Source organism: Pelobates fuscus, chromosome 6 (genome assembly GCF_036172605.1).
Source record: "Pelobates fuscus isolate aPelFus1 chromosome 6, aPelFus1.pri, whole genome shotgun sequence".
NCBI lineage: Eukaryota > Metazoa > Chordata > Amphibia > Anura > Pelobatidae > Pelobates > Pelobates fuscus.
In genome coordinates, this window is record NC_086322.1 from 203,218,697 (window position 1) to 203,234,765 (window position 16,069).

The window sequence follows — 16,069 nt, forward strand, 5'->3', positions numbered from 1 at the left end:
TTTCAGTATTTTATTTTTAACATTTGAAATTGTAAATTGTTTTATGAAATATAATGGAAATTAAAACAAATATAGACGTAATATATTTTAATAAAACATAATTTACTATAATAAAAATATAATTTAAATATAATAAAATGAGAAATACGTACTGCAATGAAAATTAGATAGAGAGAATCATTGATTTTAACGTAATCTATTTTCTGAGGCAGAAATAAAATATAGAAAAATAAATAAAATTGTAAAATAAATAGTAAAACAGTGGTCAACATAATTATATCAGGGTGTGAATAATGCCCTGTATATTTTTTTGTTCCTCTATAAAAAGATTGTTTAAACATTGTTTTAACACCATTCAAAATAAAAAATATATTGCATTCTGTCTATGATTTGGTATGGCAAGTTGCATATTGTTTGCTGCTGAGATGCATTTGTTACCCACTTACTGGGACATTTAGAGACAGTTTCAGAAAATGAGTTTTTTTGCAGTCATTAGAGTATTCTTCAGTAGCATTGCAACTGTAACTGGTCCAACACCTCCAGGAACTGGAGTGATAAAATCTGCCTTTTTCTTCACCTCTAAAAAAGAAAAAAAAGAAAACAAACATACACTTAATGTTGTGGAGAATTATAAACCAAAGATTTAGACAAATGTTAGATATTGGTATTTTACTTTGGATTGCAGATCACTACAATTTGGTAATGAATACATCGTTATGTGTTATGAAATTAAATGAAGTATATCTAAATGGGAAACTACTGTATCACCTTGCATAGGACTTTGCAAAAAAAACAAAAATGAAAAAAAATTTGCAAAATTAATTTGGAAAATTGCACTTTTTGCTTATACATAGTATTTAATTTATACATCTGCTATGTTTTCTTTGCAAGGCGATAGTTCTATTTATATGCACAATATCCCAGGTAGAGAAAATAAAAGAATAGCAGAAGTTTGTTGGTGTCATGAAAGTAAAGAGTTATTCCAAACATCATAAACATAACAGATTGCTCTAGTGGCTATAATATGCCAGGAGTACCCAGGCACCATTCCCCGCTAATGGACCAAATACATTTGTACACAGAACAAATACAGCCATGATCTACAAAAAACAATCCAGGCTTAGTGTGCCAAACAGTATGTGCTAAGATAGGAGACTGAGGATACAGCCCATTCACCAACGTGACCCTCAGGAGAATTCCCCAGTATTCCAATGGCCACTGTGAACCTTATAACATCCAAAAGCTAATTACAAATTGGTGAAATCTGAACAAAGTCTTTGTTTTGCTGGAATCCAGCATAGAGTACTCTAAACAGCTGTGACCTACAATATTGGATATTTTATACTTGAAAAGGCAGTGTATTAACAGATGGGATTCTATTGCATATTAAGACTGGCTTCAAGCTATTTTGGCTAGGAGCATTAACATTGTATTCCATTGAGATTACTGTATAACAGAGAACAGCATTTAGTATCTTGATGTGCTATTGCATAATATTACTTGGGAGCTAACATGAAAAGAATCAGCTATCAAGGATCACACCAGAAGAAACTGAGATAATATCCCTACAACACCTAAAAGATAGCAGTAGAGTTGCATTGTTTCCCAGAGTTTGTGTTTAGCTGTAATTTTTCCCTTACTCATTTACTGTACCCACACATATTATATACAGTTTTTCTTCCTTTAAATGGTCTTTTTACAGGGAGTGCAGAATTATTAGGCAAGTTGTATTTTTGAGGATTAATTTTATTATTGAACAACAACCATGTTCTCAATGAACCCAAAAAACTCATTAATATCAAAGCTGAATATTTTTGGAAGTAGTTTTTAGTTTGTTTTTAGTTATAGCTATTTTAGGGGGATATCTGTGTGTGCAGGTGACTATTACTGTGCATAATTATTAGGCAACTTAACAAAAAACAAATATATACCCATTTCAATTATTTACTTTTACCAGTGAAACCAATATAACATCTCAACATTCACAAATATACATTTCTGACATTCAAAAACATAACAAAAACAAATCAGTGACCAATATAGCCACCTTTCTTTGCAAGGACACTCAAAAGCCTGCCATCCATGGATTCTGTCAGTGCTTTGATCTGTTCACCATCAACATTGCGTGCAGCAGCAACCACAGCCTCCCAGACACTGTTCAGAGAGGTGTACTGTTTTCCCTCCTTGTAAATCTCACATTTGATGATGGACCACAGGTTCTCAATGGGGTTCAGATCAGGTGAACAAGGAGGCCATGTCATTAGATTTTCTTCTTTTATACCCTTTCTTGCCAGCCACGCTGTGGAGTACTTGGATGCGTGTGATGGAGCATTGTCTTGCATGAAAATCATGTTTTTCTTGAAGGATGCAGACTTCTTCCTGTACCACTGCTTGAAGAAGTTGTCTTCCAGAAACTGGCAGTAGGACTGGGAGTTGAGCTTGACTCCATCCTCAACCCGAAAAGGCCCCACAAGCTCATCTTTGATGATACCAGCCCAAACCAGTACTCCACCTCCACCTTGCTGGCTTCTGAGTCGGACTGGAGCTCTCTGCCCTTTACCAATCCAGCCACGGGCCCATCCATCTGGCCCATCAAGACTCACTCTCATTTCATCAGTCCATAAAACCTTAGAAAAATCAGTCTTGAGATATTTCTTGGCCCAGTCTTGACGTTTCAGCTTGTGTGTCTTGTTCAGTGGTGGTCGTCTTTCAGCCTTTCTTACCTTGGCCATGTCTCTTACCTTGGCCATGAGTATTGCACACCTTGTGCTTTTGGGCACTCCAGTGATGTTGCAGCTCTGAAATATGGCCAAACTGGTGGCAAGTGGCATCTTGGCAGTTGCACGCTTGACTTTTCTCAGTTCATGGGCAGTTATTTTGCGCCTTGGTTTCTCCACACGCTTCTTGCGACCCTGTTGACTATTTTGAATGAAACGCTTGATTGTTCGATGATCACGCTTCAGAAGATTTGCAATTTTAAGAGTGCTGCATTTTTTCTGAGCCTGTCAAGTCCTTCTTTTGACCCATTTTGCCAAAGGAAAGGAAGTTGCCTAATAATTATGCACACCTGATATAGGGTGTTGATGTCATTAGACCACACCCCTTCTCATTACAGAGATGCACATCACCTAATATGCTTAATTGGTAGTAGGCTTTCGAGCCTATACAGCTTGGAGTAAGACAACATGCATAAAGAGGATGATGTGGTCAAAATACTCATTTGCCTAATAATTCTGCACTCCCTGTAAAGATACCATTATTTTCTTCATATCATATAATTTACTATAAAAAAATTATAAAATATGATTAAAAAACACACTTTTTTAAACATTGACCCCCAAAATCTGTTACACATCTACAATTGCCCAAAAAACACCCATGCTAAATAGTTTCTAAATTTTGTCCTGAGTTTAGAAATACCCAAATCTTAACATGTTCTTAGCTTTTTTTTTTTTTAAATGTATCAATAGTGACATTGTAACACTGTTATCTGTCATAAATATCTGAATCACACCTCACATGTACATATTTTTGTTAAGTAGACAACCCAGGGCATTCAATGTGTCCAGTCTTTTTTAGTAGCCACTTAGTCACAAACACTGACCAAAGTTAGCATTTAAATTTGTTTGTGTGTTAAAAATGCAAAAAAAAAATTATGAACGCTAACTTTGGCCAGTGTTTGTGACTAAGTGGCTACGGAAAAGACTGAACATACCCCATTTGCAGTACCTTGGGTTGTCTTCTTTTGCAAAAGGTATGTTATCATGGGGGTAGTCACCAAAACAACTTAAGCTTAAGAAATCAGTTTTGGTGTATAGAATATGCCTCTGAAGTCTCATTGCTTAATTCTCTGCCATCTAGGAGTTTAATCACTTTGTATGTGCAGGCCTCATCACAACTCCCTGCATATGACTTACACAGCCTTCCTTAACACTTCCTGTAAAGTTAGATCTACTGTTTACACTTAATTATTGCAAGTTATGTTTAATTTAGAATTTCTTATCTCCTGCTCGGTTAATATCTTTATAGACCCTGCTGCAGGAGCCTCCTCTGTGATTAAAATTTATTTACAGAGCAGAAGATACAAACTTTTAAAGTAAGTTACATCTGAAAATAAAACCGTTTTATTTAGCTTTTGGCTGTCTAAGTCACAGCCTGCGGAGGTGTGGCTAGGGCTGCGTAAACAGAAACAAAAGGGATTTAACTCCTAATTGGCTGTCAATTGAGCTGTGAGCTTCAGAAGCATAATCTATACACAAAAACTGATAATTGACTTAAATTTGTTTTGGTGACTATAGTATATGTTTAAGAAGGCAATTGTATTGTTTAAGTTCTGTACCAAAACAAAACCGAAACAAAACTAAAAGGTGTGCAATGTGCTTTTTCCCACAATAATTTAAGGGTTTCTCATACATATTATATATTTTTTAAAGCACAGAAAATATTTTATATGTATACCTAGGAAACATAAAGTGGGAAAAAATGTAAAAAATGTGAGAAAAATATAGAAATAACACATTTGGATTATATTTTTTGCATCCCCAGTGCAACTAAACAAAAAGAGCTCAAAATGGATTCATGCATTAATCCTGATTATTAAATGTCTTATATTTTTACGATCTAAACACATTTTTAATAGTTAATGCTAACCCTACATCAACCTCCCCCCAACACCATATTACCCCTACCCATAAATTTATGCATACACTAATTCTAACCATATACCTATCCTTACCTTTACCCTACCTTATCACAAACCTTAAAACAGCATTAACCCTATCTCAACCCTTAGGTCGAAACGTTGATCCTTATTGGCAACATTTAAATACATAATTATTTTGAAAATCTACTGAGTGCTCTCATTGTCATTATTTTTCTTCATATATTCAGCGCAGAGCAGCACCTTGGTGTAAGTTGATTTTTATACTACTTCAGGATAGAGTGCCAAACTTATTTATATATATATATATATACCGTACATATATATATATATATATATATATATATATATATATATATATATATATATATTAAGGGTTTCTCTTGTAACATTGTGCTATATTCAATTTATGACAATATTACAAAGACATTTCAAAATTATCCAATTTTTTATGGTTGGTTTAGGGACATATAGCATGACATATAAAACAAAATATATTTTCTTGTAGTTTTTGTGGAATTGTCTATATCTGCATAATCACAAAATATAGAGAAAACATTTACGGCAATACTGCCAGGACTTTGAATTTTTTAGAAATATATAGTTGTAGCATGTTGTTTGCCTGAACTGAACTAAAAGGTGGAGTGCTATGGGACATGGATTCATATATTATTTAGAGTCTATGTCACACAATCAACAGAATGTGTGCACATATGGCCCACAAATATATGCAGCTAGAAAATTAGTAATGGTTAATCCAAATAAAATTCCTTTTAATCCACACCCAAACTATCTGAATAAATCCATCTGGGATTTACCGGTAGAGTCTTGTTCAATGAAATGAAATTTAATGAGGATGAACTGGCCTAAACACATTTTGGTACAGGTCTAGTGACAATTTTAAAAGAGCACTATAGGGTCAGGAACACAAATGTAGATTCCTGACCCTATAGTGTTAAAACCACCATCTAGCACCCTGGCCCTCTCTTTCCTCCCTAAATATAGAAAAAAATCTTACTTGTATTCAAACCTGCAGCTGCTACCTCTGCTCCTGACCTGCCTTTGATCTGTCTCTGTCTACTGACATCATCAGAAGTGGTGGTCTGAGTCAATCACAATGCTTCCCCATAGGATTGACTGATACTGTCAAGGGGGAAGATCAGGGGCAGAGCCAGGACAAATCAAACACAACCATGGCCAATCAGCATCTCCTCATAGAGATGAACTGAATCAATGCATCTCTTTGAGGAAAGTTCAGTGTCTGCATGCAGAGGGTGGAGACACCAAGGAAGCAACTTTAGTAGCCAACTGAAGAGTGGCCAATGGAGGTATCCCTCGGCTGTAACGTAAACACTGCATATTCTCTGAAAATACAGTGTTTACAGCAAAAATCCTGAAAGGAATGATTCTACTCACCAAAACAAATGCAATAAGCTGTTGTTGTTCTGGTGACTCTAGTGTCCCTTTAAGCAATTGTGAGAGTAAGAAATGCATGTGGTTAGACAGGAAGAAGACGCATACTTCTGCTAGGTTATATACTACATAACAGTAAATAGAGTGATATGTTATCAGTCAGGAAGAGATATATGTGGAGTGGGAGTGCCCGAGTTTTGTCATGCCTAGGGCATCACACGGCCAGAATACACCACTAAATGCCATTCGGCAGTTCTGAAGTGCCGAACCGAACCGAATGCAATTGGTCCGAATTGCCGAAGCAGACAAACTTTTTTAGTTACCCAAATTTACTAACTGAACCAATTGTTTGCCTATGCACATCCCTAGTGGGTTTATGGTGACCCAGTAGGGGAATAAGAAATTAGTAAACCTAGAAACACAGATCTGTTTTCTACTACTCTTTTTTTTCTTTGATCTATGATTCTTCATGAAGTCGAATGGTTATGATATTACATTTAGAAGAAGCAAGGTTAGAGCCAATCAATAAATAAGCAACAAAAATGTCTCTTATCTGATCCTTCAATCTAATATATAAGTGAACACCTATCTACATTATTAAAATAAGCTGACGTGTGTACGAATACTATTTTAACATGCAAATAGGAATAAAAGGGAGGTTTAGAGGCCACCATTGGATAAAAGAAAAGTTAAGTAATCTACAATGGGTAAAAGGGAGGAATAAGAGGTACACAATTAGGAAGGGACTGATAAGAGGCACAAATGTGCAAAGGGAGTTAAGAGACACACACAAGAAGGGGGGGTAGGTTAAAATACACAATGGGTAAGTGAGGTTTTAAGACACACAAGTAATAAAAGGAGGTGTTAAGATGTGCATAAAGGTAATTGGGTAGAGACACACAAAGGTAATTGGGTAGAGACACACAAAGAGTAAGATGGTTAGGAGACAAACCCAATAGAGTAAGAATACTTTGGTAGCACACACAAGGATACAAGAGAGCACAGAGACACACAACACAGTATAGTGCAATACAAAAAAAACATTTTACAGTTGGGCTCATTTCCAAATATTTAACCTGCTCCAGTTCACAAAAAAAAAACAGAAGTAGATCATGCCAAAATTGCATTAAATAATTTCACAAAATTGCATTATAAGAGCAACAGTGTAATTGAAGAACAATAGAGCTTATTAAACTCAATATAACCCAAAAAATCCTCATAGTGATGTTACATATCCCTAAACATATTTGGCAAACTCTGACGGCACAGGATATGAGCTATTCAATTATTACAAACAATCATGAAAGGGCATGTTGTATCAGAAAAGAAACTGTATGTTCCATTTTACCCTTCCTTATGATCTACTTATTAATCACAATATTTTAAATATAAGCTAATATTTTTTTATAGCAACAAAGTTGTGAAGAATATATCATGTAATAAAACAGAGATTGACAGATATTTTATTTGGGGAAAAAAACCTTTCAAATGTCAATTTTATTATGAGATGCTGTAACGGATCACCTGGTACCCCGACTTGGTACCTCCGTTAATGGATGCTCCTAGTGCTTCCTGAGGACTCCAAGCACTCTGGCAGACACCATAATCACCGAATCCGAGAAACCTTTAAATTCTCCCAAGCGTATGAATGCTGTAGACCATTGAATAGGAACCATACGAATAGGCTTGTACTCCTAGCAGTCAACTGGAACAGCATACAATAAATCCTTCCCCCAATAATGAGACGACACATCACTTTGAGGGTAAAACAGGAACTCCCGACTGGCTCATCCAGCCTGGCTTTTATTACAATAATCCACATACAGGCCACACCCAGGGGGAGGCATAAAATAACCAATCACATACATGGTTCAGCCCACACATCCCCTCCCCTCAGATAACATTAAACCCAATTATCCGGTACACTTTTCCAGCCAAGTTCTGGATGTACCCCAAAAACAGGGGGTACACCTTTAAATCCAGCATCGCTGGATAGCCCTTATTCAGGGGGACAACATATCCAAAATTCAAGTCATTCGGATGAACAGTTCGGGAGATATGAGGTTCCAAAGATTTGACCGACCGCATGGGTAAAGTATCCGAAAACAGTTCCATGCATTTTGGCCCTGCGGTCGGTCACAAACAAGGGAATGAAAACAGACGAATTGCCTGTGTTATAGAGCCTGGAGAGGGTTTGAATGAATTCCCTTGTTTGTGGGGTTCTTTCTACCGAACGGCGGGTCATTCGGTAGTTTCTATACGGATTTCTGGAAGTATGGAGGTCTCAGCGGTGTTTGCCTAGTCAAGTGTCCGATTTTAGTTCCAGACACTCGACGGCAAAACACCGCTGTTCGGTAGTTTAAGATGGCCGCCGCCACGTGTTTGTTTCCCGAATGGCGGCCACCCAGAGGACAAAGAATACATTACACTGATTGCCAATTACCCGTTTGCAACATTGTTGCAAACTGTAATTGGAGGCACACTTATTCCTGGGTGGTCTGGTTGTTCGGTAGTTTCACTCAATATAATGAATGAAGTGATTCTACCGAACAATCAGTTGAATGCTGCATACATATCACCCAGGTTAAACTTAACACATGAATACATATACAATATTACAGGCAGTACACTAGAATATGCTTCACAGTCTTAAAGGGACAGTAGTCCCAAAAGTCCCAATCTGTCCATCGCTGATTTTAAAGGGCCAGTAGCAGCAATATAAAGTACAATATGCCCCAAATAACCCAGGGGCCATAGTCAGCAGGTAGGAGGCTAGCAAACAGGCTTCTCCAGGGCCCAGTGGCGAGGTTGGTTTCGCCACATTTCTCCCCTTTTCCAAACAGACTAACAGGGTACCTGACCTCTTGCCGGTCAGTGCCCTTGTTAGTCCAGCAGCCCACCCACAAAACAGAAACAGCAGTACAGCCCACCCACAATAAATGGTTACTACACCTGAGTAAGAGAAAAACTTGTCCCGGTCCAGGTGCCTCACCATGGCTGTGTGGGGGACTGGTAGGCTGTTTTGGTGGGTTGCTGAGTGGGCAGAGCCCAGCGGTACTCTGCCCTGGTGCCAGCACTACCCCGGGAGTAGTCTGGTTGGAGCCTTGCTGGAGACAGACTGTCTCCCCTTTAGATGCACAGCTCTGCTGCCAGAGGGGGAGACCGACTGTCTCCCCTTGAGTTACACCGCTCTGCTGCTGGAGACCGACTGTCTCCCCTTGAGTTACACAGCTCTGCTGCTGGAGACCGACTGTCTCCCCTTTAGTTACACAGCTCTGCTGCTGGAGACAGACTGTCTCCCCTTTGGCTTAACAGCCCTGTTGTGGGGGGGCAGGACCGACCGTCCCTACCCCCTGTGCTGGAAGTGCAGAGACCACGGTCCCATCTGCACAGGTGTGGGGCTTACAGTCTCCCCCTGGTACATTAAGCTGCCGCTGGGGAGAGGTGGTAACCAGCTCCTCTCCCATTAGAACACTCTGCCCATTGATGATCTGCCGCTGGGGAGAGGAGGTAACAATCTCCTCTCCCATGCCTACTTTCAGTCTTTGTGGAGGGAGACCGACTGTCTCTCCTCCCAATTCAGTGTCCTGCTGCTGGGGAATAGACACTGCGCTCTCTATTCCCAAACAATCACGCTGCTGCTGGGGGGTAGGACCAACTACCTCTGCCCCCTGTAACTCAGCCTTCCGCTGGGGAGGGAGGACGCTGCTCTCCTCTCCCTGCACTTCACACTGCCTTCCCGGCATATCACTCTGCTGCTGGGGGGTAGGACCAACTACCTCTGCCCCCTGTAACTCAGCCTGCCGCTGGGGAATGGAGACTGGGCTCCCAATTCCCTGCAATTCACACTGCCGCTGGGGAGTGGAGACTGGGCTCCCAATTCCCAACAAATCACACTGCCGCTGGGGAGGGAGGACGGCCCCTTCAGCTCCCTGTAACTCGGGCGCAGAGACCACGGTCCCATCTGCACTGGTGTGGGGCTTACTGTCTCCCCTTGGTGCGCTAAGCTGCCGCTGGGGAGAGGGGGTAACAAACTCCTCTCCCTTACACACTTTCAGCAGCTGGGGAGCAGGGCTGACCCTCTGTACTCCCTGTAGGCAGGGCGCAGAGACCACGGTCCCAACTACGCTGGTGAGGGGTTTACTGTCTCCCCTTGGTGGGTTAGGTTGTCGGTGGGGAGAGGGGGTAACAAACTCCTCTCCCTTACACACCTTCAGCCGCTGGGGAGAGGGGATAACAGGTTCCTCTCCCTGAACCGTAGACTGCCGCTGGGGAGGAAGGACGACCCCTTCAGCTCCCTTTTTGTTTAAATCTGCTAGGCGCTGCAGGAAATCTGCCGTTGATTCCCTTATGAACTGCACAATTTTCTCAGAGGGGTTGGGTCCATAGAAATCCAGCCGTATGGCAATCTCTCTGTCCAACCGCTCCTGAGTGTAGCCAGGCGCCATGCTTGCTCTGCTGCAGTTGCTTCTTTTGTGGATAGGGACGCTGTACGGGTACTAGCGTTGTCCTCCCTTTGTAATCCAAACGACCTGTGTCTCCGAGCTGCTTTACCTCGCACTAGGACGCCATCCCACCGCTGCCACCAATGTAACGGATCACCTGGTACCCCGACTTGGTACCTCCGTTAATGGATGCTCCTAGTGCTTCCTGAGGACTCCAAGCACTCTGGCAGACACCATAATCACCGAATCCGAGAAACCTTTAAATTCTCCCAAGCGTATGAATGCTGTAGACCATTGAATAGGAACCATACGAATAGGCTTGTACTCCTAGCAGTCAACTGGAACAGCATACAATAAATCCTTCCCCCAATAATGAGACGACACATCACTTTGAGGGTAAAACAGGAACTCCCGACTGGCTCATCCAGCCTGGCTTTTATTACAATAATCCACATACAGGCCACACCCAGGGGGAGGCATAAAATAACCAATCACATACATGGTTCAGCCCACACATCCCCTCCCCTCAGATAACATTAAACCCAATTATCCGGTACACTTTTCCAGCCAAGTTCTGGATGTACCCCAAAAACAGGGGGTACACCTTTAAATCCAGCATCGCTGGATAGCCCTTATTCAGGGGGACAACATATCCAAAATTCAAGTCATTCGGATGAACAGTTCGGGAGATATGAGGTTCCAAAGATTTGACCGACCGCATGGGTAAAGTATCCGAAAACAGTTCCATGCATTTTGGCCCTGCGGTCGGTCACAAACAAGGGAATGAAAACAGACGAATTGCCTGTGTTATAGAGCCTGGAGAGGGTTTGAATGAATTCCCTTGTTTGTGGGGTTCTTTCTACCGAACGGCGGGTCATTCGGTAGTTTCTATACGGATTTCTGGAAGTATGGAGGTCTCAGCGGTGTTTGCCTAGTCAAGTGTCCGATTTTAGTTCCAGACACTCGACGGCAAAACACCGCTGTTCGGTAGTTTAAGATGGCCACCGCCACGTGTTTGTTTCCCGAATGGCGGCCACCCAGAGGACAAAGAATACATTACACTGATTGCCAATTACCCGTTTGCAACATTGTTGCAAACTGTAATTGGAGGCACACTTATTCCTGGGTGGTCTGGTTGTTCGGTAGTTTCACTCAATATAATGAATGAAGTGATTCTACCGAACAATCAGTTGAATGCTGCATACATATCACCCAGGTTAAACTTAACACATGAATACATATACAATATTACAGGCAGTACACTAGAATATGCTTCACAGTCTTAAAGGGACAGTAGTCCCAAAAGTCCCAATCTGTCCATCGCTGATTTTAAAGGGCCAGTAGCAGCAATATAAAGTACAATATGCCCCAAATAACCCAGGGGCCATAGTCAGCAGGTAGGAGGCTAGCAAACAGGCTTCTCCAGGGCCCAGTGGCGAGGTTGGTTTCGCCACAGATGCACGTGAATAATAAAATAAAATATAGAAATTCACACCTCCTTGTCCTGCAACTGGGCTCCTCCATATTGACAACTTGTCAATAACTGGTGCAAACTCTGTCCTTTTTTCCTGGCAGTCTGTTTAGATTTCTCTACTTTATCTGTATTTATGTGAAAAAACGTTTAAAGGGACATTATAGGCACCCAGACCATTTCATCTCATTGAAGTCATCTGGGTGCAGTTTCCCTGTTCTCATAACCGTGCAGGTGAAAACATCACAGTTTCAGAGAAACTACCCAGGTTTAAACCTGCCTCTAGTGGCTAACTACCAGACAGCCACTAGAGGTGCTTCCTGCTCTTTCACGAAGTTTGACACTGTGAAATGAAATTGAATGTACTCATGCTTTGAATGAGGGCATCCAGCTTTTTAAAATCCCCCATATGAAAGCATTGATTCAATAATTTCCAGTGGGATAGGACTAATGCATGCGGAATAAGATGAGTGTAGAAAGGCTTATTTTATTTGCTGGCAGAGGTGGTGCAAAGAGGCGGGAGGAGCCACTTCAGTAATAGGTTTTATTCAATGGTGTACGCTCTAGAGAAGTTAAAGTTTACCTTTAAGAACTAACTAACTCATTTTAAGTACTATTCTATCCTGTGCCTTATATAAATTGATTTGACTCTATGAAGAACAAAAATAAATAAGCTTGCACAGACAATAGTTACACATAAAATAATTCAATTTTTTTTTCATTTTGGGTTGAGCACCCTACCCTACACCTCAGCTTCAGAAGCCACTTTGGAAGTGACCACATGGAAGTATAAATTTGATAAGGTTTTGGAAAGTAATTTCATTTGAATTATAATTTTAATCTGGTAAAAAGCATGTATATGAAATGCATTGTGAGTATATACATCAAAGTAATTTTTTTAGGTTTGACACTGCATTTTTTCAATTGTATTTTTTTATCACATTAATGTTGCATTTTATGCAGTTGTGCTAAAAGTTTGCATACCCTTAGAAAATTGGTAATATATGTACCATTTTTAAAGAAAACATGAGTGAGCAGGCAAAACACATTTATTTTAATTCTTATGCAATTCATATTCAACTGAAGGTTATAACAAAATGTACAATTATAAAACAAAACATGGCAACAAGGATAAAAATGTGGGAACAAGAGAATGACCACCATTTCATCACCACCATCATGAAATACTGTTTGGAAATTTGATTATTTTCTGATAACACAATTGACTTGATTTTGGGCAAAATGCATTTTGGTCCAAAATGAATCTCAACGTCTAATAGCTAAAACTATGAATATTGTGGACAATAGTCACGTAGCTTGTGCTATTAAAATCTGATTCCAACAGTTCTGAAAGAGATTCTCAAAAGGGTGCCCTGGTATTCATGACAAATTTTGAGTAAAACAAAGCTACCCATATGCTCTCACTTTGCAAGAACTATGGCTATCAAGGAAAGACACTATTGATTTGATTGATTACTATTTAAGTTGCTTCAGGATCCTCACTCAGCAGGACAAATTCATGGTCTGTGAACCACAGAAACATGCTTTCCTTAAAGATACTTTAAAACTGTAGGTGGTCACAGATATACACACAAACACTGTATGCATTAAGCATTCTGACCTGAGAAAAAAATATCATAGGAAATAAGGACATATAATTTTTGGCAGTAAATATACTCTAGATATACAATTAATATACAATCAAGTTATGAATCTTTGTATAAATTATGCTGAGTAAAATGTCATTGTAACCATGGTTTCATTCAAAACTAATGAAATTAAATATATTTGCTACAAATTTTACCTTCAAAATCCACATCACCTATTAACATTGTTTTTCCTGTGACCGGATCTTCTATATAATTAATGCCCACATCGATTACAGTAGCACCTTCTTTAATCATGTCTGCTGTGATCAGTTTGGGAATCCCTGGAAGGAAAACCAAAGATATTGCATACATCACATAAGCTGTTAAATAAAAATCCAAGAGAAGGCAGAAAACTAAAAATATATTTCTGCAGAAATATAAAATTAGAAAAAAAAAATCCAAAATTATTTCCTCCAGTCGAGTTCCACTGTGTGCTAACATCCTGTCATAGATGGTGTGCAGGATGTCTCAAAAATTGACTAGCCCTCACACTATATGGAAATACCTGGCAATTATGTTTCAATATCCAAGTATGGTTTACAGTAGGGTTGGACGTCCTCCACTACCATCACCATACCCAGACACCATGGACTGCTACCAATGTGCAAGGAAAGAAAAGCATACTGACCAGTAGGAGAACACCAGAAATCTGGGCATTCGGCTGGTTATTTTATTAGGCTGCTGTTTTGAAATGGCCCTGGAATGAAATCAAACACTGTTTTTTTAAGCGTGGGCTGGTGGATACTTCAATAGTCGTAGTAGTGGAAAAGGTGTTGCTACTGCTGCTGTGGCTCTTCCCTTTTCTTATTTGAAAAAGGCCTGTCACTGTAGTGGTTTAACCCCTTAAGGACCGACTGTTTTTGTGATGTTGTACATTTGCGACCAGGCCTCTTTTTACACTTTTGTGGTGTTTGTGTTTAGCTGTAATTTTCCGCTCTCTCATTTACTGTTCCCATACAAATTATATATTGTTTTTTTCAGGACAAAAAGGGCTTTCTTTACATACTATTATTTATATAATATCATGTAATTTAATTTAAAAAAAAATAAAAAATGTGATGAAAATTGAAAAAAATACATGTTTTTTTAATTTTACTTGAAAAATCTTTTACTCATCTACAAAGGTGAATGAAAAAAACTGCTAAATAGATTCAAAATTTTGGCCTGAGTTTAAAAATACCCAGTGTTTACATTTTTTTGCTATTTTTTTGCATGTTATAGGGCTATAAGTACAAGTAGGATATTGCGGTTTCAAAACATACATTTTTAAAATTTATCAATAGTGACATTGTGACACAATTATCTGTCATAAATCTCTGAATAACACCCCACATGTACATATTTCTTTTAAAGTAGACAACCCAGGGTAGTCAATATGGAGTATGTCCAGACTTTTTTTAGTAGCCACTTAGTCGCAAACACTGGCCAAAGTTAGCGTTCATATTTGTTTGTGTGTGAAAATAGTAAAAAACTAAATTGAATGTTAATTTTGGCCAGTGTTTGTGACTAAGTGGTTACTAAAAAAGACTGGACATACCCCATTTGCAATAACTTGGGTTGTCTTCTTTTGCAAATGGTATGCCATCATGGGGGTAATTCTCATTCCTGGGCTACCATACGCTCTCAAAGGCAAAGAACCAACCTGGCCATTTTCAATGAAAAAATATTTGACCCATATATTTGAACCTGTAACTTTCACAAACGCTATAAAACCTGTACATGGGGGGTACTGTTATACTCAGGAGACTTTGCTGAACACAAATATTAGTGTTTCAAAACTGGAAAACGTATCACAACAATTATATCATCAGTAAAAGTGCTGTTTGTGTGTGAAAAATGCAAAAAAAAAGTCACTTTCACTGACAATATCATCGCTGTGATATGTTTTACTGTTTTGAATCACTAATATTTGTGTTCAGCGAAGTCTCCCGAGTAAAAAAGTTCCCCCATCAGGTACAGGTTTTAGGGTGTCCTAGAACATTACAGGGTAAAATACAGTGCTAGCAAATGAAATTCTCTGGACTTTCGGTCTGGGTTGGCAGACAGGTCCCTCAAATTGCAATCAGAAAATTACTTAATTATGTAAAAATATTACATAAATACGCACGTAGAATTTAAATAAATATGCATATTTATATGTTTGACGTCTACGTGTATATTTATATAATTATTTATGTAATTTTGTAAATGGACATATATATATATTTAATATTTTTATTTATTTATATATACATAGATACATATACAATTTCATTCTAAGAGTATTTTGATACAAATATATATATATATATTAATATCAAAATACAGTTAGAATAAAATTTCATATAGATATATAATTTAAAAAGAACTTATTATTATTTTTACATTTTTTTATTTAATTTAAATTACTTATTATTTGTATTTTATAATATATATACAATATATATAGTTA

At 38.8% G+C, this 16,069-nt stretch overlaps 1 protein-coding gene across 1 annotated transcript in view; it reads right to left on the reverse strand.

Annotated features, from left to right (window-relative positions):
• Positions 1-269: 269 nt before the first annotated feature.
• MTHFD2L (methylenetetrahydrofolate dehydrogenase (NADP+ dependent) 2 like) overlaps positions 270-16,069 on the reverse strand; it is a 128,281-nt gene continuing 112,481 nt past the window's right edge. The window contains exons 8-9 of the mRNA XM_063425303.1: positions 13,794-13,919; positions 270-579 (exon numbers count right to left, since the gene is read on the reverse strand). Coding sequence (XP_063281373.1) covers positions 467-579; positions 13,794-13,919 — 239 coding nt within the window. The 3' untranslated portion in view covers positions 270-466. The remainder of the gene's footprint in view (positions 580-13,793; positions 13,920-16,069) is intronic.